General features: G+C 41.2%; 3 protein-coding genes and 1 long non-coding RNA gene across 4 annotated transcripts in view; 1 reads left to right on the forward strand and 3 right to left on the reverse strand.

Moving 5' to 3' along the window:
• LOC124252902 (cell death abnormality protein 1-like) overlaps positions 1–24389 on the reverse strand; it is a 239219-nt gene that overhangs the window by 167190 nt on the left and 47640 nt on the right. The window lies entirely within an intron of this gene.
• LOC124252905 (cell death abnormality protein 1-like) overlaps positions 1–24389 on the reverse strand; it is a 242250-nt gene that overhangs the window by 58266 nt on the left and 159595 nt on the right. The window lies entirely within an intron of this gene.
• On the forward strand, positions 4629–24247 carry LOC124252909. Its single transcript, XR_006892057.1, has 3 exons — positions 4629–4639; positions 17822–17825; positions 24143–24247. It is a non-coding gene; the product is annotated as an uncharacterized LOC124252909 (long non-coding RNA).
• Positions 8197–9771, reverse strand: LOC124252906. The gene is made up of 3 exons (XM_046686587.1): positions 9533–9771; positions 9274–9409; positions 8197–9081 (listed from the first exon to the last, which is right to left on the reverse strand). Exons 1-3 carry the CDS (start codon positions 9597–9599, stop codon positions 8631–8633), a joined length of 654 nt encoding a protein of 217 aa, XP_046542543.1. The 5' UTR covers positions 9600–9771; the 3' UTR covers positions 8197–8630.

The raw sequence follows: 24389 nt of genomic DNA on the forward strand, positions 1-24389 counted from the left end.
TGAAATCTCTTACTGACTTTGATAATATATATCTCATGTGTACCAGCCGAACTGCCCCAGCTACAAAATGCCCCAGCAAATTTGGTCATTCATTCTAATTTGATCACATTTATTTATAATGATTGAATATCTGCCGTAAATGCATAGTTTTTGTCAACTTATTATGATATTATGTTCTTCATATAAAAGTTATTAGGAAGTTATATTTCTGTAAATGTTTCATCAGTAAACTCATAACTATTGATATACTTATGTATGAAGAACATAATATCAAAGTTGACAAAACAAGTATGCATTTATGGCCTATATTTATTCATTTTAAATAAATTGGGGCATTTTGACTACCCCACTGGGGCAATTTGACCAAATTTGCTGGGGCATTTTGTAGCGGGAGCAATTCGACTGGCAATCGGACTTGATTTAATTTATTTTAAAAATAACACTGACAGTAAGTTGTTACAGGGAATGATGGAGTATAATTAATGAATTTCGTGGGTACTTTTTCCTTCTTCAGACTAGCTTGGGGATTTCCATACCCCATGCATGCATGTCTCTTTCATATGCGTCCGACTCGGAATGATCGGCGCATTTCTCCTGCCGAAAACGGAAGAAATGGTGGTTCTTTCCAATGTTCGATGATGCCGTGCATCCCCAGGCAACGCAATACACCATCGTACCATTTAAAAAAACAACAGAAACAACACGATTTGTACTACTGTAGCGCTTGGTCTTTGGCAATATGGCGGACTCCATGCACATTTGACGTCACGAGCGGAAAGGTCACGTGGGTTCCAGTGAAATATGCATAATGGCCGAAGCTGAGATTTACAGAAACTTTTTTCGCGATTAAAACATAATTATACAAAAAAATTAATTGAAAATTTAGGAATATGTTTCTGATGACTTTATCTTCACCCATCAAATTATTGCAATTCACTCGTATTCTCCTTTAAACGACAATAGACCTGTTGCATTGACCAGCCTAGCCATGAAATGCTTTTAGCAATTACTCCTCCCCTACCTGCTAAGGGACATCAAAGAGACAGCGGGCCCCTATAAAGTGTGCCTATCGTGCAAACCGGGGCGTAGAGGACGTTATAATAATGGTGCTAGACAAAGTATACAATCACCTGGAAGGACCAAACTCGTATGTTTGAGTGTTATTTGCAGATTTCTCATCTGCCTTCAACACTATACAACCACATCTCCTGGTCCAGAAACTTATTGACACAAACATCAACTCCAAACTCATCTTGTGGATATCGGACTTTCTAACAGAACGCCAGCAGTTTGTACGAGCGAATAACGTCCACTCAACCATCTTAACCACTAACACTGCCGCCCGCAGGGTTGTGTGATGTCCCCATTGTTATTCACCACCTGCACGAACGACCGCACTGCTCAGCAACCCGATTGCTCCTTGGTCAAATTGCTGATGACGCCTCTCTTGTTGCTCTCATCACTGATACTACCTAACAGAAATATCAGACTTTACAGACTGGTGTGAGAGACATTACCTACAGTTGAATGTATCTAAAACCAAAGAGATAGCAATAGATTTCCGCATGAAGAAAGAAGTAATACATCCAGTGACAATAAATGGTACGGCAGTTGAGAGCGTCACAGAGTACAACAAGTATCTAGGCACTGTCTTAGGTAGTAAGTTCAACTGGAATGCCAACCCCAACGCCTTGTATAATAAGTGCCAGCAGAGATTGTTTCATATGCGCAAGCTCAGATCTTTCCAAGCGGAGACAAGAAGAATGCTTTCATACTACAGGTGTTTCATACAAAGTGTCCTGACATTCTCCATACAAGTCTGGTACGGTTCTCTATCAGTGAAAAACAGGAACAAGCTGAACAAGATCGTGAGCATCAGCAGCAAGATTGCCGGGACACCTGTACCCAGGCTAGACGACATCCACCACAACAGAGTTATCTCCCTTCCTAGCAAGGTAGTAGCCGATCCAACACATGCCCACAACCTGAGATATGTCCTCCTGCCATCAGGCCGCAGATATCAAGTGCAAAAACTTCGAACTAAACGTGCCAAATGTTCTTTTATCCCTGTTAGTATAGCCATTTTAAATGACACTTCAGACTGATTCTAGCTACCTAGCAGTGTCTACAGTTTTGAGTATTTTTACATGCCATATACCTGAAACCTTTTAATGTATATTTTCGCATAACTTATATTAATCCTTTAAGTTATTCTTATGTATGTTTGGTTTTTTGGTTGGATTTTTTTTCGTTTTTTTAATTGTGTATCATGTGTGTTCATTGTGTTGCTCTGTCTGTAACATGTAAAACAAATCCCTTCAGGGAAATATAGTATTATTATGTTTTATGGATTAAAGATGAAAGTGCAGCAGAGAGGGTTCGGGTGATCCTGGCACAGTCAGGCTGGTAAGGCTCGTCATCAGCTCAGGGCCCTCGCCCCCTCTACAGGCAGCCCAGACAGCGAATGGGACTTCTCCCAGGAAACGCTGCCTAGTCGAACCTAACAAGAAGTTTTCGGAGGATATGTAGACTGCCCAACACTGCAGCCTTCTGCATAACCCAGAGTGTCAGAGTGCTGTGCTCCCGGAAGAGAACCCGGGCACTCTCCTGATCTGCGCAAAGAGATCAGGAGGTACCAAACCAAGGGCACCGAGAATAATGGGGAGCCTGACGACAGTGTACTTGGGATGCAAGCGAGATATTTCAAAGGCGAGGTCCGCATATTTATCATGCTTTTCCTGAATCTTTCCAATCACATTGCTGTCAAAAGGGACAGAAAATTAATGATATAAAGAAATTCATTGGCTTTATCAAGAAGGACAAGATCAGGTTTGTTGACAGGAATTCTTCTCATGCTGTATATTGGCCTATTCCAAAGAAGTTTGAAAGCATCATTTTCCATGACACACTGGACATGTTCAGGGTCGTACCATGGATTGACCTCAGAGTCAAAACCACAGGCATGGCGAAGAGAGTAATAAAAGCAGCGAGCCATGCCATCATGACTCTTAAGATATGTTGTTTGTGCCAAGGAAGGGCATCCACAGACAAAGTGTTGGACAATCTCTGTAAATTCATTACACAGTCGGCATTTCATGTTAATATTTTCTTTTAGAATCACATTGAGGCGATTGTGAGTGGGAAGTGACTGGTCCTGAGCAGGAACATGAAAGCCCTCAGTTTCACATTTGAGACCAGCCGACTTCATCAAGACGAAGGAGTCGGTGGGATTGTTATTCTGTTCCACACACTGCATGTAGACACGATGCAATGGCTTCTCAGAAAGCTTCTCCACAAAAGACCGACTCTGGGCAGACTTGGTGAAGGACTGTACCTGGTTTACTCCCATCGCTGTACCGTCCAGCAGTACATCGCCATCAGTAAAATCAACCTCAAATTTCACATTCTGTCCAACAACCTTGGCACGCTTAAAATAACTGTGGAATTCCTTGCTTTCATCATGAGTCTTGCCATGCATCACCAGAGGATCATCCGATAAATAAATATGTACCAAAGTACACAATAACATTCTATCATGAAGAGCCTCTGCATTAATCAAACCGCGACCTCAAGAATTGATTGGCATATATAAACGGTTAAGAGAAAAACGAGGGTGGTGGGCTCTGTTATCAGACATGATCCTTCTGGTCAGGAGGTCAAGACTCTGGACGTCTAGTTTTGTCCAACCAACTACTCCAAAGGAATAGGAAAGGACTGGCACAGCAAAAGTATTGATGGCTTTGACCCTGTTTCGAGCATTTAGCTCTGAGCTCCAGATTTTCTTTAAGGGAGATTTGTACTCGGCCCGAAGTTTGCCTTCAATTTGGACACTCTGGGGCTTGTCTCGAACTTGCATTCAAAGAAAGGTGTAGGCCTGATCTTCCACAAGATGCTCAATAACTTCCCCCACCCCAACCCCGTTACTTGACCAATCCTCCATTAACTACCTTGCCACGTTTCATATGAAGAGTATTGCATATGTCGAGTCCAAATGTCATGCCAATATCATTAGACTCGACAAAGAAAACCTGTTCCTTCAAATTGGTATCTCCTTTGGCATGAAGTTCGATGTCATCCATGTAAAGGAGAAGTAAGCGGTGCACCTGCCCTTGCGAGTACATCTCAAGTTGAGCCGACCAGTAACTCATTAAGTAGTGGCCCAGGGAGGTCAATACAACGAAGAGACTTCAGAATCCACTCGCGAGGGACCGAGTCGTTTGCTTTCTTGCAGTCCATCCAACACATGGAGAGGTAGCGGTGATATGTTTTAGCCTCTTCCAAAATCATTTTCTGTACAAGAAGTTGATCCTTGCACCCCCAACATCCCTTTCTCGCTCCCTTCTGCTCTCTATAAATTATATCATTGCAAGAACAGTAGGATGACACAAGGTTTGTCAAACACCTTGTGAAGATTTTATACTGAGTATTCAAACATGTGATAGGGCGAAAGGTTTTGGGATCAGTCAAGTCTCCTTTCATGGGAAGGAGTATTGTGCAACCTTTACAGAACCATGGAGGAACATCACCTGTGTCCACGTGATAACTGAAACAGTGAAGTAATGGTGTTTGGACACAGAGGAACAGTTTCCAATACCGGTTTCGAATGCCATCAGGCCTTGGAGCTGTATTAGATTTGGACGTTTTGATAACACTTTTCAGGCAATCTGGTGAGACGAGCAGACAAACGATCTAGATACTTTCTCATGCATTGCATGGTCATAATCACTGACCCATGGTGCCTCCAGGTTACAGTCACCGGGTATAGACCACAACTGTTTCCAGAACCTTTCATTGGCATCCATGGGAGGCCGCTTATCATGCTCACCATCACCGTTTGTTTTCAGTTGCCTGTAGAAGTGTTTTTCATTATTTCATTATTTTGTTTGATAAATTTGTTCTTCCTTTCCCATTTGTACTTTCTTTCTGCCCAAACCTTTAATTTTGCCTTAAGGGAATCAACATTTTGGAGGAGTACCTTTTCTTTCGTTGTCTTGTATTGTAATTTTAATTTCTTCCAAATTGCCTTTTGCCTTTTAGACATGGGATTCCCTGATGATCTTGTTTTAAGGCACAGCTCAATCCAGGAAATATTTCTTCTTGTTTCATTAAGTTTTACAAGAAACCGGGTTTTCCTTGGTCTTTTGTTGTTTTCATTAGATGTTTTTTTTCTTTTGAAACTCTGTGAAGTTCATCCAAAGTTCGAGCGGCAGCATAGACACAGCAATTCACTTTATGTAACGAACAGTCTGCAGAAGGTTTTAGGGAAAAAGCATAATTTAGTAAATCAATTTCATTTTGGGGGAAAGACACATTTAGTTTAATTGGCCTCCGTTTCTCTAAAGGTAAATCACAAATTTCCTGATAAATAGAATTGAACAAAATGTAAACAGGGTTCTCAGAAAGGTCTGCAGTAGAGGAAGAAGAAGAGTTTGGGTCAGAAATGTCGGGGCCAATTGGCTCTAGTCGGAAGAATCGGGAACAGGAGAGAGGTTAACGCAGACGCCCATCAGAAGTTTTGGGTCTGATGCCACTCGAGCACTCTGCTCATGCAAAGGTTCTTGACGTGTTCCATTTATGGTTTGAATTGTTATTATTGTTATTAAGCTCAGAGCTTTGTTTGCCATGGGACGCTATTTCTGGTCGCACATCGAGTCAGTTTCGGATGAATGTCGAGTCAGTCCGATGTTTGTCAGATTCGTGTTCTGCAGCTATCAGACGTGTCTAGCCGAGGTCTGACAGCAATCTGATAAGTGTCCGATGATTAACAGTCATCAGACGCTCGCCTGATTGCAGTCTGCGGTCTGCCCTATGCACCTGATAGCCGCCTATCACCAATTCGATTCTCATCGGAGGGTAACATGATATTTAGCACCGTCCGATTGCTGTCTGTTGTCACATCGGAAGGTAATGGCTCATTAACTCAACTGCCATCCGACACATATCGCATAGCAAGCGGTGACACCTGACTGCCAACGGACTACAAAAGGAAGGTCAGTCGACACTCACTCCACAGAGTTTCAACGGACACTACAACGCCAAGATAGTGAAGATGAGGCAAAGGAGCGACCTCCCATTCTGCTGGTATGATGTTGTGGTTGGCATCCTCTGCATCCAGCTGACCATGGTGCATGGCTGGGTGCCGTATTCAGCTGTGGAGGCAGACACAGGTTTCTATGATGTTACAGACAACGCCAGGTTGTTGCTGTAATGTTCCTAGGAGACACTGGAATCTGGCTGCCAGTATTCCAAAAGCGCTCTCCACGACTCTTTGGGCTCTACTTGTGTGATAGTTATATATCCGCTCTGTATAAGTCAAATTCTTTTTCATCATGTGGGTTCGCAGAGCAAAGGCATCATTCCCGATCATGAAGTATGGCATGTTCTGGTTGTCATTGGTCATTGGCTTAGGTGGGGGAATCCTTTGTGACCACTCTCCACTGTCTCTTTGAGCTCAGACGTGTTGTATACCTGTGCGTCAGACATTTGTCCTTGGCCACGATGTCTATCCACAAGAACCATTAGTGTGCATCAACAAGTGCCATGTTGACCACTTAGAAGAAATGTATGGTAGAGACTGCCTGAGTTCATCAGTTTCCTGAATGCCACGTGCTTGCCATCAAGTACATGTGGAACGTTCCAACGCCTCTCGTATTCATCAGCATACTCATCAACTATGGCTTGACATACCTCGGGGATAAACTTGCAATTGGTTTCTCGAGCAACCCTGAAGCTGTACGACAGTGATTGATGCCGATCGCCAGCTGCAAGGTGCCTTAGGGTGCAAACTAACTTGAGACCAGGTTCAAGGGCTCTCCTGGCATTGGTATCATCCTTCCTGAGTCTTGATTCAAGTCTCTGGAGTAGTTCATCAAAAGATTCTTGCGTAACTCTCAAGAAATTGAAGAATGCCATTGTATCCTCCATTCTAAGTTAATTCAGGCGTCTGGTGAAGTGCCCATCTCAGGACCTCAAGGGTCATTGCATCTTGTTGCATAATTTGTTGCTGCAGCATAAAAAACAAAGCCCGGGAATGCAGTGTTGCGAGGAAGTTGATCCATGGCTAGTACCGTCAGGAGATGCAGCCCGCTTTTATACTCGACTGCCGATTTTGGCGACAAATCGGACCAGTATCGGGTCAGTGTCCGATTTGTCGGATTGATGTCGGGAGAGTGTTTGCAGACAGACATCAGGCCACTACCAGTCTTTCATCTGATTAACTTGATCATTGTTGGATCTCTATCGGATTTTACAGAAAATGGGGACCCCCCAAAAAAGGATGTCGGTGAATTTTCATCGGAACTCATTGGAACGCTGACAATTTCGCAAAATTGGGATCACATGGGCATTGGATGAGGTTCCGATGGTCAGTGCAATGGGTTTTTCTGACTTGACCCAAGTCAAGTCAGTCTGACATGAAAGAATGTAGCTAAAATACTTCATGTATCTTCTTTATTATCATATGCAGTTATATCTAATCACTTGATTCGAGTGAGTGAGTTTTTTTAGTTCAGCTACAGTCCAACAAGATCACGCCCAGAAATGGGCTTCACACCTTGTACCATGTGGGAAATTGAAACCAGGTCTTCGGCATAACGAGCAAATGCTTTAACCACCAGGCTACCCCAGCGCCCCTCGCTGGATTCGTGTGCAATACCCTTTAACTGTCTTGTGTATTGTCCTAGAATACTCTATATGAAAATATTTTGAGACACTGTGTATGTCTGACTGACTGACTGAGTTTGGTTTTACGCCACTTTTAGCAATATTATAGCAAAATCACGGCGGGGGGACACCAGAAATAGGCTTCATACATTGTACCCATGTGGGGATTGGAACCCAGGTCTTCAGCGTGACGAGCCAACGCTTTAACCACTAGGCTACCCCACCGCCCCTCAGTGTGTATGTTTACACATATGGAACAGGACCTCAGAATGTGAGACCAAGACACAAAACACATAGAAAAACATATGCATACCTCAAGATCCATCATGATACAGAGTGTCGGCACAACATAGACAGCAAGACGTAGTTATGTGAAACGTCTTTAATTATAGACAGTCGAATATTGCACAGAGAACAACAGGTTAGTTTCTGTGGACACATACATTGATGTACATTCAAATTCAAACCTCGGAAATAACTTATCAGGATATATTTGCACTAGAAACAAAACAAAACAAATTCAGTTCGTTCATGGAAGTATGTATTAAAATGCACAGTAAGATACAGATACATTGAGGCAGAGGGAACGACTCTCCCTGGTCGCGCAGAGCCAAAATAAACTATGTACAAGCCCAACACAAGTCTGACAAAACATATTAGTCTCTCGGACAACAGATATTCATTAGTCCAAGGTGTTAATATGGGAAAGTACAAGCAGTTCATACTGAATGGACGGGCATTAATCATTGAAACGGTCATGTTGCTACGGCAATTACAAATATATACAAATTTACACAAAATACATTTTCAAAGAGGCACATGTCCACACATTGGTTTACAATGGCAATGTACTTCAGTGTACAAGGCACAAAGATGACATCATCATAGCTACACAATATAGAATATGTTGAACACTCCTGAGTCGAGTAACCTTTTCCCGTACACGTCGTTGAGTGTCAGTGGTCAGTTCAAATGGTATTCACTGTTGTGTCTTTTGTCCCCGAAGAAGGCTGCATTGGCCAATGATCCAAACTGGTTGTTTTTTTAAACTGACATATTTTATTGGAAGGTGTTAAGTACCTAACAAGTGTTCTTGTCTTACGATTACGTGTTTTAGTCTCGGAAACTCTATCTGTCCCTAAGTGAGAATATGAGCAATAATTCCAAACCAAATCTTCTGGTGTTTCATTATGACTGGTCTGCTCGTCAACGTTTGGACAGAAAACGTCTGCAAGAGCTGCCATGGCACCGCTGGTCTCGTCACCGGTGTCTTTTGCTGTCATTACTGCAGCTGCAGAAGCTCCAACATCAGCATCACTAATTTCCCAGTATCTATGGAGAGTTTCGTACGTCACGCTTGATGTGTGGACACGTCTTGGTGATAAGTCATGGTCGCCCTGTACTCTGATGTTGTTCGATCTGTTAACAAAATACAAATATATATGCTACACATAACACTATCAGTGAACACGGTATAAAGACGGTTAATTTTGAAAGACATTTTAGATTTTAGAGAGAACCGAAATACTAACAACGATATTGAAAATGAAATATAGCACTGGGCAATATGGAACATCGCTCTGAAGATACGAAATGAAAGACGCAAATAACCTTCGTCTACAAATCTTTCTGACGACTGACACAACTGCAACACTGACGGCAACGACTAAAGCTGCTGTTGACATTACAACGTAAGATGTTCTCCCATCAGCTTTATCTGAAGGAGAAACATTGACTGGCGTAGTCTCTGAAAATATAATAAGTATGTTTAATACATCCATTTTGGGGTTATACTGCAAAATATCCAAATGAACAGAGTTAATTTGTTCATTTAGAATGTTGATATCTTTTCAACACTGAACTGAATTACCTTTGGGTTTGTAACCTGGCATCGTGTCTCGTTGTAGAATGGAAGGATCACAGTTCACCCTTGCCATACAGTCGTACGACGAACAATTGTTTCTGCACCCATTGCTACATTTGCCTGTGGTTTGGTTGCAGATACCGTCGAGACACGACTCACAGGTATTGGTACAGAAACTTCCGTAGAACCCTTTGACACATCCGTACAGACAAGATCTATCCTGTGTGTGACATGTGCTATTCACACAGTTCTTGGGGCACGGTAGACAATCTCTCCCGTATATCCCCGGTATACAGTCATCAATACAAGCACCTTTGTTGTCACATTTTAGATTTCTACACAGTGATTTACACTTGGACGAACAACGCGGTCCATACCAACCACGCTCACATCCATGAACACAGTCCCCTGTCAGTTGTTCACATTCGGGTTTGGAAGACACTGCTGTTGTAGCAGACAAAGAACCATCACCAACGTTGGGCTTTGTGTCAGGCCGACAATGTAAACTACACATGTGAACACACAATGGACCGTAAAATCCTGGTTTACATCCATGTGTACAATCATCATCTTCACATCCCCGAAGACAGTTCACGCCACCATGCCCAGCATGGCATTCCTCACAAGTTCTGGTTTTCACATTACAGGACTTGCATCTCCTGGAACAGATGCTACAGTGAGAACCGTAATATGAGTTATTACATCCAGCAATACACGATGACCCGAGATTACAGAATTCCCCATCACAAGCACGTGGGCATTGCTCACACGTGTCCCGGGGATCCAGACAAGGTATTTTGCAGTTTGAGCCATGAAATCCCTGTTTGCAACCCTCCGTGCACCTGTCAATTCCAGTTCCTGTCTTTTCACAAACATTGTTTTTGCATTGGCTACTGCATTTGGAACTGCATCTCAGATCATAATAGCCATCATGACACTTGGTCTGGCAGTGTCCTGTCTCCCAATCACAATCTGAACAGTGCTGATCCTCTTGACAATTGGCTGCTGGAAAACGCAAAGTATGAACTGAGGCTGGTTATCTGACATGCTTCAAATATACGCAGAGATACATTAAAAACTATGCTATGATATAAGTAGCAAAAGCACACTCTTGAGTTCCGAACATAATAAGACATGGCAAGGGAGTACATATCACATCAGCATTCAAATAATACATCGAAGAACCTGTGATTGGGTCTATTACTGCAAATACATTGTGTAGGGTTGTGAGAGTTTGTATTTGCGTCTGACTTTTCACTCCTGAGCTCCAGGCAGGGTGACAACAAGTGCCATGTTTAACGTCTGATATTATCACGTGGTAGGAGATGAGAACACCTACCAATGCTCTCCAGGCAGACACTTTATCCGCTATACCACTAGAATACTAATACGAAGCTATGACGGCATTACATTTGTATGTAGGTGTGAGAGTTTGTATGTGTATGCGTGCAAGCATGCGTGCGTCTGAGTGTACAAGCCAGTGCCAATTGTACTGCAAGACAACTGAGACTCAAGCTACCGGATATGGAAACCCAGCTCAGACAGCACTTACGTGATGGTGTGTGGTCCTGTGCATAGACCTCAGGTCACAAATTAGTTGAAGCTAAGCAACGTTGGACACGGAGAGTCCTTGGATGGGTGACTGTGTTTGGTAGCTTGACTCCTGAGAGTTTCTTGGACTTCAGTCCTGCCCCACAACGAATCACATGTGATACATGTGGTCACACCTTTGACAAGTGAGTTTGTTCAAAATTGCCTCTGTTCACCCAGCAGAAAGTGGGTACCCGGTGAGATAAGTCATGCGACTGTTAACCTTCTAGCGCCTCACGGGCAGCTTGGATTATCCGTGGTAATGATAATCAGACCTGCGCTTTGAGCAACCGCAAAGGATGGAAAATAGCGCATAACAAATGCACTCATTATTACTGAATATTATTCTGAGCCGAGAAGTCCTTGTATCCCTCAATGCAGAGCTCCAGGCAGGGTGACAACACGTACCATGTTTTAACATCTGATAGTATGACGTGGCAGGACATGAGAACACCTACCAATACTCCCCAGGCGGACACGTTATCCACTACACCACTTCACTACTGTGGTAGTGGAATACATATATTAGAAAACATTTGCTATGGTCAGAAATTACCTTCAGTGTGTGAAATCACAACAGCAGCGACAACAAACAGCAACGCAATCATTGGGCAGCTGCAACAAAATTGAGACTATCAACAGTAAAAATACGAACAGGAGGAGAAATATAATCAATATAACTCCAAGCGGTACAGAGGAATAATTAAAACATGTTTTTTCCATAATTTAGGTGTCAAATTTCGAAAGTGTTGCTTTCGTTTCATACCCTATAATAAAGGAAGTGTTTACATTTACACAATAAGACCGAGACTCAGTCGCCTCCGTGAAGGTAGTGTTTAAAAACAGTTCTAGCTTCCAGTTTCGACAGCCTTGTTTTCATTCTCATGTTTAGGAAATGGAAAGTTTGTTTGTTTGTTGTTTAAAGCCGCTCTCAGCAATAATCAAGCAATATGACGGCGGTCTGTAAATAATCGAGTCTGGACCAGACAATCCAGTGACTGACATCATGAACACAATGTCATACATCAACCTGGTCATCGAGTCCGACTGCATAGCATAGGTTGCTGAGGATCAAATCTAACCCTAATCTTCACGGGTATGAAATGGATTGACACACACAGAATGTCTTAATTACGTTTAGCAGTGCAATCAACATGAAGAAGATGGAGTCAGACGGAAACTAACACAAATGTCTCAAATGTAACTGTTGAGCATGCGCTTTGTTAAAAACCTCAGTCATCAATATCGCGACCGAGTAAAAGTTTGGGCATTAAATGAATGTAGCTGTACATTTACAACCCCCTGGTGTTGCATATGAAGTTAACATCTGATCACAATGAAATTTCACATTAAGCGTTAACAGCCCGGGCAAAACGTGCCCTATACGGAAACAGAAAATCAGTGATAAAACTGAGGTTAGCACACGCTTCCGGGACAGTATGTCAGTGAACAGACAAATGGCGAAAAGTGGGTTAGACAGAGACTGTATGCCTAGGTTGTCCCCATGTCTTGCAAATCAGAAAGTGCAATTTATTGACTGTGGGACAGGAACTTCAAACAGGAGGGAACAACAACGAGACCTGAGTATGGCAGGCCTTAAAACAACACTAAGACAATTTCGTCTCATTACATTAACTGCAATACACAATTAGATTCGGATATGACGCTTTTATCAATAGAAAACTACATACACAAGGAAGGCGATTTACAACATATACCCCTATAATCCGGATCTACAGGCCGCCTGATTGTCTTGTGAAGAGTTTGACTCTGGTTAGGCAACACCAATGATGGCGCCAAACGCATGAAACCGTGTTTACAGACAGACAGCACATGACCACATCGCTTCCGGCGAAAATGCATTACGGACATTGGACTGCACCCATCCGTCAACGTGGATTAAGCTAGGACTAGCTATATAGCTGTACCGGCGGACTGGTTGGCAATTCAGAGGGCAGCATTATGGTAATTAATCAACGGCATGCCGTTAAGATAACGTGCCTTTGTCAACCATCATAGTAGGCACACTAGATATTAGTCTTCACGCCGAATTTACTTTTACAGACATTCGTTTTCTGCGTCTGTCATTCCATTATGTATGTTTTCGGGGGTTTGTTTTTTGGGGTCTGTTTTGTTTGTTTTGTATGGGTTTTTTGTCGGGATATATCAGCCTCAAACTAATCAAGTCCTGCCAGTCAAACAACTGATTATGCGTCATGTCATCGATCCCCGCAAGCATGGACATATTTAGCTTGATAACTGTTTTACAATCTGCCTCTGTAATGGTAATAAAAGAGCTGACCATATATATAACGTATTAATTATCCAACTTTCATGTGAAACTCAAATTCAAGACCTCAGTTAATGATAATGCAATGTCACTTACCTTGCCATCATCCCAACATCAACAGCTGACAGCTTTCTCTGAAATAAGAGAAATATCTAACACTTCCGTGTCATAGCAACTGTCCAACCACAGCGACGACACGAGGGTTATGAGACCACTAGCTCTGTGGAATGTGTGCAGTATCTGCTGTAACATGTCATTGACTATAACCTCTCTATTCAACTTCCGGTTGCTCTAATTGCCTTCAAAATGATCAGAACGTAGTAAATTCTTACCTCATGTGATGGTCTCTAAAAGTTTTTTGTATGTCAGTGGAATGCGATGTTTGTTTGATTTATTACATCTGTATGGCGACGGTATGTTCATAGGTCTGAACCAGAGTATCCACTGATCAACGTAATGAGCATCTATCTACACATTTAGGACGCAATGACATGTGTCAACCAAGACAACGAGCCTGACCACCCGATGCCGTTAGTCGCTTCTTACCACAAGCATTGGTTGCTGACGACCAGTTCTAACCCGGCGGTTTATGGGTTTCAACAATATGAAGAGTCTGGACAAGACATGCAAGTGGTTGATGCAACCATGTCACCGATCTTGACCATTGGTTATCAGATTGTAATAAAATGCATAGAAGGAAACAAATGTTTCAAGAGTGAGTGAGTGAGTCTGGTTTTACGCCGCTTTTTGCAATAATCCAGCAATATCACTGTGGGGGACACATTCACGCATGTGACGAGTAGACGATTTAACCATTAGGATACCCAACAGCCCATAAGTGTTTCAAGAATTACGGCCCCTGTGTATTTCTTATTTAAGGAAACTGACTTCCGATATGCAGGCTTGGTGCAAACCAGTTATTGTACATTTGTGAATGAACTGAAAGTAGTGCAACTGTATGTTCACGTCGACTGGATTAATACTTACTAATGTTTAAAGATGATTTTGGAATTACCAAAACTGCAACTCAATCTAACCACCATTCTCGAAAAGAGTGTCATGCAACACACGTATTCGATACATCTTTTGATGCTGAAGTCCTTACATTGTGGCCCACTTTAGCTCACCTAAAGTAAAAGTACAACAATATTCAATTCTTCCTTTGAGAACGTAGCTTGTGCAGACAGGATAAGCTAACTTCATATTCTACAGACATCAAGTCAGTTTTTCTTTAGCTAATAAGTAAATCATGAGCAGCCTGATATTGAAGTGTGAGTGAGTAAGTTAATATTTATCGTGACATCGGCAATATTTTAGCCATATCGTGACGAGAACAATAAATAATTATATTAAAGATAAACAAAGTTAGAAAAATTAAAAGCCTGTTCACGAAGAACAGTAAAACTACTAGTGTATCACAAATATCCATTTAAAACTAGTAATTATATCTAAAATATTTTAACTATAAATGATAATACAATATAAAAACAGGCTATAGATTGCCAAGGACTGAAGGTAGATCACCATACTACGGACCATGGGGACTTACAGTACATTTGCTTCCTACATGGGCCTTAGCTGGATTTACACCATCCCCTCAGCCGCTAGCAATTTAGACAATCTAGCCATACATTGATATTGAAGTGTACGTGATTCGGGAAGGAGGTCGGGTACATTTTAAGATATTATTTCCTGTCAGATTGTTCCATGAGTGAAGTGCGTGCGATACGTCCGATTGTTATAACTTGTGCAACGCGAATAAAGGTATGATGTTTATCTCATTATATGTTGGATGCATAAAATGTGCAGACAAACTAGACAGAGACTCACCTACTGCAAACAATCAGCAAAAACAGTAGTCATAAAACACTAGGGCAATCATCTCCAGCGAAAAACTTTTTCTAAAGATGAACGGTTCAAATGAACAATTTCCGGGGAAGGGATTTCAGTTTCTGTCTCAATACAATTTTCTTGCATGGTTTGATATTATCACCAGAGGCGCTTTATATTATCACCGAGACATGATAGAGTGGTACATAAGGAATAATTACTTATGTAGGAAATACATAGTACATGTAGTAGATCACTGTTATGTCATGTTACCGTCTCATTGTCATAAGACATAATTAAGTACAACTCTTCATACAAGTATAAGTCTTTTATTTTATTCATTAGCATGGTTTTGTATATGCCTACAATTGGAGAGATTATTTTGTGTTAAGAGTCGTCCAGGGGTGTGCACATAAATCATGAAGTCCAAAGTTAAAGGGAAATGCTCCTTCGGAGGAGGGGGTGGGGTGGGTGGGGGTGGGTGGGTTGTACCTCCGCACCACTCACTGGATCCGTCCCTGAGAGTCATGGTGATAAATGTTGATATAACTAATTGAAGCATGAACCGTTTAGGTAAACACAATGTGTGGTAATTTTCCAAAATACCATACATGAAATAAAGCTTCCCTATTTCCCGTAATAAGAAATACCTGCTGTCATTTCACGTCAATTCACACAGCCCTTTTACGACTGATTGAAATGCCACATGCTCATGTAAGGTGACTGTGTTGCAAACTGTTCGCAACTTCCCAACTAAAAACATACCGCTATAAGTAAAATATAATTTAAACTGATGTCACACAGAAATAAAAACCTATTTAGCAGCATACCGATAAAGTCTCAGAAAAAAACATTCATCTGTGTCATTACAAAACTTTATAGTACACGTTCCCTTTTGTTCCCAAACATTTCCAATATGGCACGTGGAGTTGTTTCCCTTGCAGCACCTATTCCTTACTGTGCAAGATGTTATTTCACTGCAGTGGTGACACCCTGACAACACTGTGCTTGTAGACTGATCTAGTTTAGTTTTAAGAATAAGGGTTGTATAAGGTACTTTATGATGGAATAATACGGGTGCATTATCTTTGTTTCACCCGACTCTGGAGCAGTACAAAGGCAGGTGAGATTTGTTTGTTTGCTTCCTGTTGTTTAAGGCCACACTCTGCAATGTTACAGCTATATGGCGGTGGTCTGTAACTAATCGACGCGGCGACCAGACAATTCAGTGACCAATACTGGATACGGTAACATGTGTCAACCAAGCATCTATATAGCGCACAGCAATAGTAACCTTTAATTAAAGGGGTAATGACAGGATAAGATTTCTTCACAGTGGACGTTAAAACGCATTAAACAGACCAGTTAAGGGACAAAGGCTGGCCATGGCAACTGATTTCTGGGCCTTGTTTGTTTTCATCTTCCGTCTGATAGTGTAACTGCCGACATTTATGTTACATTTTGGAGATAAACATCACGTGTTGACCAATTTCCGGGTGTTATTGAGTATTTGAAGCACGGGAATTCATTTGGAACCGACGGCGTCAGCCGGAGGTTTCAAATGAAATATTCCCGTGCTTCAAATACTCAATAACACCCGGAAATTGGCCAACACGTGATGTTTATCGACATTGTAAACACAAAAGTAAACCAAAAGGTCCACACACGTTTTTGTGTCTGCACTCATTGACATCGAGTACGGGTACAGCAGTGCAATGTCATCAGCCGGCCGTTTCGGCTGTCTCCCATGGTAGGTAGCATCTGGAACTGCTCATTTGTGACGTCATTCGGACTTTACGTCACAATATGATTTTAATGACGTCATCTCAGCTGACGACGTAACAATACAATGGTGTGAGCGATGTTTGTATGTATTAATACGCAGCGAATTTCCGGGAATCGTATACCATTTGATCATGTTTATTAACCAATCAGATTAAAGAACACAGTGACTTTTGGTTTACAATGTATAATATCAACGGCAATACTTTCGAAATATACTCATGTCAAAAATGGTTGTCAGGCCCTTCAATTTTATTAATAGGCTGGGGGTGACAACCATTATTGGCATGAATATATGATATTTTAATCAGACAATTCACTTTTTTATTGTAAGTCCCCATGGTCCCTGGTATGGTGATCTCCCTTCAGTTGTTGGCGATCTCTAGCCACTTTTGTATATTGTGTTGTCCAAATAGTGCTATTTGTTTTTACTTTCTACGCTAGTTTTACTTCAAATTGTGATGTTCTAGTTGTTTTACTGTCCTTCGTCGGCAGGTTTTTTATAATATACATATATTTCATTTCAATATCAAATGTTCTCGTCACGATATGGCTGAAATATTGCCGATGTGACGTTAAATATTAACTCACTCACTCACTCACTTTTTTATTTTTCTCTGTGCCATCTGAACTATGATTATATTTCTCGTATGTTTGTTTTTTTACTAATGATAGTCTCCATTTCGTTGAAGATGCCTAAGAATTGCTTTGCTGATTGTTGTCCCTGCTGTTGTGATTTCCCACCCTGAAGGTAATTCAGACCATAGTAAATGTTATATGAAATATGTTTTCCACTACCAAAGTATTGTAGTGGTGTAGTGGATAAAGTGTCTGCCCTAAGAGTATTGGTAGGTGTTCATACTATGAGATGTTAAAACATGGTACTTGTTATCTCAGCACTGAAGGATAAACGGACTTATCGGCTCGGAATCAGTAAGTGCTGTCTAAGTTGGGTAATGATTGTATGGAATTGCCTTGCGTCTATGTTGTCTAGCACTACAATATTTGCTGGCTGATACAGTCAGACGCACGCATGCATGCACGCACGCAGACACACACGCACAAACAAACTCCTCGCTAAATTATTTGAATCCAGTCTTATTATATTCAGAAATCAAGAGTGTGCTCTTGCTACTCAAAGCACAGTAATAGATATTAATGTACTTCTGCATATATTTGAAGAATGTCAGAATACCAGCCTCAGTTTATACTTTGCGTTTTGCAGCAGCCAATTGTCAAGAGGATCAGCACTGTTCAGAATGTGATTGGGAGACAAGATACAAGTGTCATGATGGCTATTATGATCTGAGACGCAGTTCCAAATGAATTAGCCAATGCAAAAACAGTGTTTGTGAAAATAGAAGTACCGGAATTGACAGGTGCACGGAGGGTTGCAATCAGGGATTTCATGGCTCTAATTGCAAACTACCGTATCTGGATCCCGGGGACACGTGTGAGCAATGCCCACGTGCTTGCGATGGGGAATTCTGTAATCTCGGGTCATCATGTATAGCTGGATGTAATAACTCATATTACGGTTCTCACTGCAGCATCTCTTCCAGGAGATGAAAGTCCTGTAATGTGAAAAAAACAAGAACTTGTGAGGAATACCGTGCTGGGCATGGTGGCGTGAATTGTCTAGGGGGTTGTGAAGATGATAATTGTACACTTGGATGTAAACCAGGATTTTACGGTCCATTGTGTGTTCACATGTGTAGCTTACATTGTCGGCCTAACTCAAAGCCCACCGATGGTGATAGATCTTTGTCTGCTACAACAGCCGTGTCTTCCAAACCCGAATGTGAACAGCTGACAGGGGACTGTGTTCATGGATGTGTCCGTGTAAATCTCTGTGTAGAAATCTAAAATGTGACAACACAGGTGCTTGTATTGACGGCTGTATATCGGGGACATACGGGACAGATTGTCTACCGTGCCCCGAGAACTATGAATGGCACATGCCACACACAGGATGAATCTTGTCTGTACGGATGTGTCAAAGGGTTCTACGGAAGTTTCTGTACCAATATGTATGTGAGTCATGTCTCGACGGTATATGCAACCAAACCACAGGCAGGTGTAGTAATGGATTCGGAAACAATTGTTCCTCGTCCGACTGTATGGCAAGGGTGAACTGTGATCCTTCCATGCTACACGGAAATACAATACCAGGATACAAATCGAAAGGTAATTCAGTTCCGTTTCATTCTGAACACTAGAATGTCAGAGTATATACGAATAAATTATTTTTAGTTATATTCTTTCTGGACATGGTAGCTTCTTTCATATTCTCTAGCATTCAAATTAAATCAATCATCTCTTTTCACAACATTAATAATGTGGATATTTGCCAGTATAACCCCAAAATGGATGTACTATACATGATTGACTATAATTCTAGTGACTACGCCAGTCCATGTTTCTCCTTCAGATGAACCGTACGGAAGAGCATCTTACGTTGTTATGTCAACGGCAGCTTTCACCGTTGCTGTCAGTGTTGCAGTTGTGTCAGTCGTCAGAAAGTTTTGCAAACGAAGGTTATTTCCGTTTTTCATTTCGTATCTTCAAAGCGGTGTTTCATATTGCCCAGTGCTATATTTCATTTTAGATATCAGTGCTAGTATTTCAGTTCACTATGAAACTGATCCATGAAATGCCTTTCAATATGAACCGTCTTTCTACCATGATCACTGATAGCAGTTATGAAATAAGGCCCATCCGACTGCCCGAGACGGGCTTGATTTCTGACGGACAGTCTAAATTTACAGCTGGCCAGCCCGATGGTCTGGTAAAAATATTAGATGACATGTTCCATACATCTGTGTATTAACAATGACTGTTGTGAATAGACTGTTAGACAGTACATACATGTCTCAGGTTCATTAAATTATTGATTTTAACTAAAAATTGAGTTATTTCCTTTGGCTTGTTTGGTCGGGTTAAATCCATTTTGGCTGGTAACATTTTGAAGTTACCAGCCCTGATGTCTGGCTGGATTTTTAACTTATTTCATACACTGCTGATAGTCATGTATATGTAGTGACATAATATATATTTGTATTTTGTTAACAGTTCGAACAACATCAGAGTACGGGGCGATCATGACGAATCACCTAGACGTGCCCCCACATTAAGCGTGACGTATGAAACTCTCCATAGATACTGGGAAATTACTGATAACAATGTTAGGGCTTCTTCAGCTGCAGTTATGACATCAAAGGACACCACTGACGAGACCGATGGTGCCATGCCTGCTCTTGCAGACGTTTTCGGTCCAAACGCTGACGAGGAGAGCAGTCATAATGAAGCACCAGAAGGTTTAGTTTGGAATTATTGCTCACATTCTCACTTAGGAACAGATAGAGTTTCCGAGACAAAAACACGTGATCGTGAGATAAGAATACTTGTCAGGTACTTAACACCTTCTAATGAAATACGTCAGCTTCAAGGAACAACCAGTTTGGATGATTGGCCAATCCAGCCTTCTTCGGGGACAAAAGACACAACAGTGAATACCATTTGAACTGACATTCAGTGACGTTACCAGTTGTCTGGGAAAAGGATACTCGTTCAACATATTCTATACTGTGTAGCCATGATCAGGTCACCTGTGTGCCTGTACACTCTAGTTCCTTTTGTGAATCAACGTCTGGACAGGTAGCTGACTTGAAAGCGTATATTGTGTAAATTTGTAAATATTTGTAAATGTCTCAGCAACATGACCATTTCGATAATTAATGCCTGGCCATTCACTGTGAACTGCCTTTACAGGAGATGCGCCTGTTAGGTCTTTCCTATATCACCACCTTGGACCAATGAATATCTTTTGTCTGAGTGACTGTGTATTTTTTTGTCAGACTGTCCGTTGGGCTTGTATATAGCTTATTCTAGGCAACCAATGAACTTTGAACCAAGATGAGTTGGTCCCACTGAGGAAATGCCCCAGTGTATCTTATCTTGCAGTGCGTGTTGGTCAATACTTCCATGAAGGAACTGAATTTGCTTTATGTCGTACAATTATTTCGGAATTAATCATTTCCGACGTTTGAACATTTTGGAGCGATTTACATCAACTTAGTTGCAACATAGTTTTTTAATTTTGCAGGAAATGTAAAGAGAGAAAATCGTATACATTTGTGCTATAGCGGTTGTTCTATGTGAAATGTTTGACTTGTTGTTGTTTGGCATTAATAATAACAATAAATATACACTTGTATAGCGCTTGTTTCCAGTACAATCAACTGCTCAAAAGCGCTTGAGGGCAATGAACTGTCCTGGGAATACACAGTCTAACAGTAGCAGACTTTAAACAAATGTGTTTTCAGTAGTGATTTGAATGATTCAAACTCAGGGGCACTTCTTATTTCAAGTGGGAGGGAGTTCCATAACTGGGGGGCTGAGATTTCGAAACTTCTCTCGCCAAGTGATGTACGAGCTGACGGAAGCTTCAAGAGACACTGGTTACAGGAACGTAGAGTTCTCTCAGGTTTGTATTCTTGGATGAGTTCAGAAATGTACGGAGGAGCATCGCGGTGGATAGCACGGAATGTCAGAGTCAGCACTTTAAACTTGATTCTGTCCTCAACTTTGAGCCAGTGGAGATCTTTCAGGATTGGGGTGATATTTACTGATCTTTTGGTTCTCTTGATTAGTCTTGCGGCAGAATTCTGGACTTTCTGAAGTTTAAAGACAAGACGTTTTGGCAGCCCGAGAAGAAGGGAGTTGCAATAATCCAGATTGGAGATTACACAGGCTTGAACGAGCAAAGTTGTTGTTTTGTTGTTGATAAACTGTCGTATCTGACTGATGTTTCGGATATTCATTAACGACGTTTCTGTGTTGTGTCTGTGCCGACTTTCCGTATTATGGTGGCTCTGTAGGCATGCAAACGTTTTTCTATGTGCTTTAGGTCTTGGTCGCATATTCTATCGTTCTGTTCTCTATATCACAACGAAGTAGAGGTACAACGAGATTGCTGGAATAGAGCTAAAAGCCGCATAAAACTTAAAACTTAAAACTTGATGTAAGACACCGAAGTGTTGGTGAGCAACAGCTCCTGTTATATTTCCTAGTTTCCCTTCTTTTCGAACTGGTCTAGTTTAGTGTAAACACTGAAACTTCTCTAATGTATCATATGTTCTGTCCGACACTTGCAATGCCAAAATGGAACTGTGACTTCGTGTCGCTTTAGCTTTTAAAGTCTACTGTGATCTGATTTTTTGAGGAAATAATCATTATTTTTGAACGCCGTTTAAAAAATAATATTTGTATATGTGATACACAAAATATGTTATATACAATAACCATCAAATCGCCAATTGCCTTCCACTGATTTACCAACCTGAACTTGAAATTAAGGAGACAAATGAGACAGCCTCAACTGTTTTATATTTAGATCTATGCATAAAGATTCAGAGTGACAAAACAAACTCTCCTCAAGTCTGTATGACAAAAGGGATGATTTCAACTTTCCAATAGTCAAATTCCCTTTCATGTTGAGCAATATTCCAACAGCTCCAGCCTTTGGTGTTTACATTTTACAACTTTTGACGTACAATTGAGGGTGCTCTTGTTCTCAGGATTTCGAAGAGCGTCATGCTACTCTTGCTCAGAAGTTGTTTCATCAAGGTTACAACAAATGAGTTTCTTGAAAAAATATACAATCATTATACTATATTCATTAATTACTATTTACAAACAGAATATGTCATAGCATAAAATTCTAAAACAAGCAATCTGTCATTCACGGTACATAGCTACAAATTTATGATACAGATTAATTTCCCTTAAGTAGTTCAAAATGGTAGTCAGGTGGAGGAAATGTGCAAATTCGATGCATTAGTGACAAAAAAAAATGTCCGATGCAATTCAATATGTTGACTTATACCATACGTTCCCGAATTATTTCAGGTGAACAAATGACTAGACTTACCATATGTTTATGACGGGTGCCACCGGTGGGGCAGGATACGCTCACCTTCTCGCGAAAACCTGGTATCATCACTTTTTCATAGTGATTCATAAACACTGTCACAGTATCGCATGGTGACAATCACTGGATTGTCTGGCTCAAACCCGATTAATTTACAAACAACATCATAAAGCTGTAATACTGCTGAAACAAATATCATGATATAGTCACAATTGTACAATCGACTCTTTTTTTGGCAGAGATTGCTTATGAATGTGGAAAGGGCTTTGTCGCTTCTATTTGTAGTGGAATATTCGCATGTATCTTTCCCTACGATGGACACACCCGTGTCTGTCTAAGTAGAAACGACAATACCTTTAAGAGGTCTCTGCTACAATTCTGACTACATCGTGAGTATCGTGTGTTTGACGCCGCATTCAGCTGTATTAGTAATAGTAATTGCCTGCTCACGGCGCTACGTACATTCTATCCCCGGTCATAGGACACTATCGTACTTTCTGATATTTTTTTCAACTCCCTGCGGAGCATACAGCCATGTTGCCTGTAAGGCGTAATGAACTAAACACTCATATTTCCAGCACATCCTCACGGATAGCCATTTTACAGCTGGGTGAACTGAGACAATGTAGTTCTAAGTATATTGTCCAAGGATACTACGCAAATGTGCCCACCTCGGGACCCGAACCTCCACGGGTGCATCCACCAGGGATCAAACCCGGGCCTTCAGCGTGATAGGCAGACGCCTTACCACTGCTCTATAGCGCTCCACATGAGCTGTACAGCTGTACGATGCAGTCTGTAAACAATCGAACTGAACCAGACAGTCAAGTGATTGACACCAGGAGATACGATGGAGTGTGTAGATGACACAACAGGAGCGTGTAGATGATAGAAGTGGCACATAATTAGATGAGGCCAGGTGGGGACCAAGAACAACAAATACCACGGGTGATGAAGCCAATAAACAGGTGGGATTACGTTGTAAAAACAAGTTGATAGGGTGCTATGAGTCTATAGTCTTATTCTTCGTAGGCTGGTGGTATGTAGTACCCTTAGTATCTTTTGTTCACAGGTTGTGACGGCGAATTTCGATGGATTCAAAATGTTTTTCGTGAAGTCCTGATTCCTTGTGAAAAGCAAAACAACCATATAAATCAAACTAATTTTTAATCTATAAAAAACATAACTAAAGTAGCAAAACAACAAATGAAATGTATTAATGTTCAAAGGTAATACACATGCTATAACTTGAAATACAACTGTTTTAAAAAGCATAAGGCACAATTTTATTTCAACGTTTAGCTGAAAGACGTAGTAATAATCTACATCGAGGCATCGCGCAATAAACAAGAGGTTGTTATCGATAAAATCATTTCAGTAATCATGAGAACATTCGTATGCTTTCATCCATATCATAAACCCATGTCTCTGAAATGCTG

Source organism: Haliotis rubra, unplaced genomic scaffold (genome assembly GCF_003918875.1).
Source record: "Haliotis rubra isolate DU_JTF1 unplaced genomic scaffold, ASM391887v1 Scf529, whole genome shotgun sequence".
Lineage (NCBI taxonomy): Eukaryota > Metazoa > Mollusca > Gastropoda > Lepetellida > Haliotidae > Haliotis > Haliotis rubra.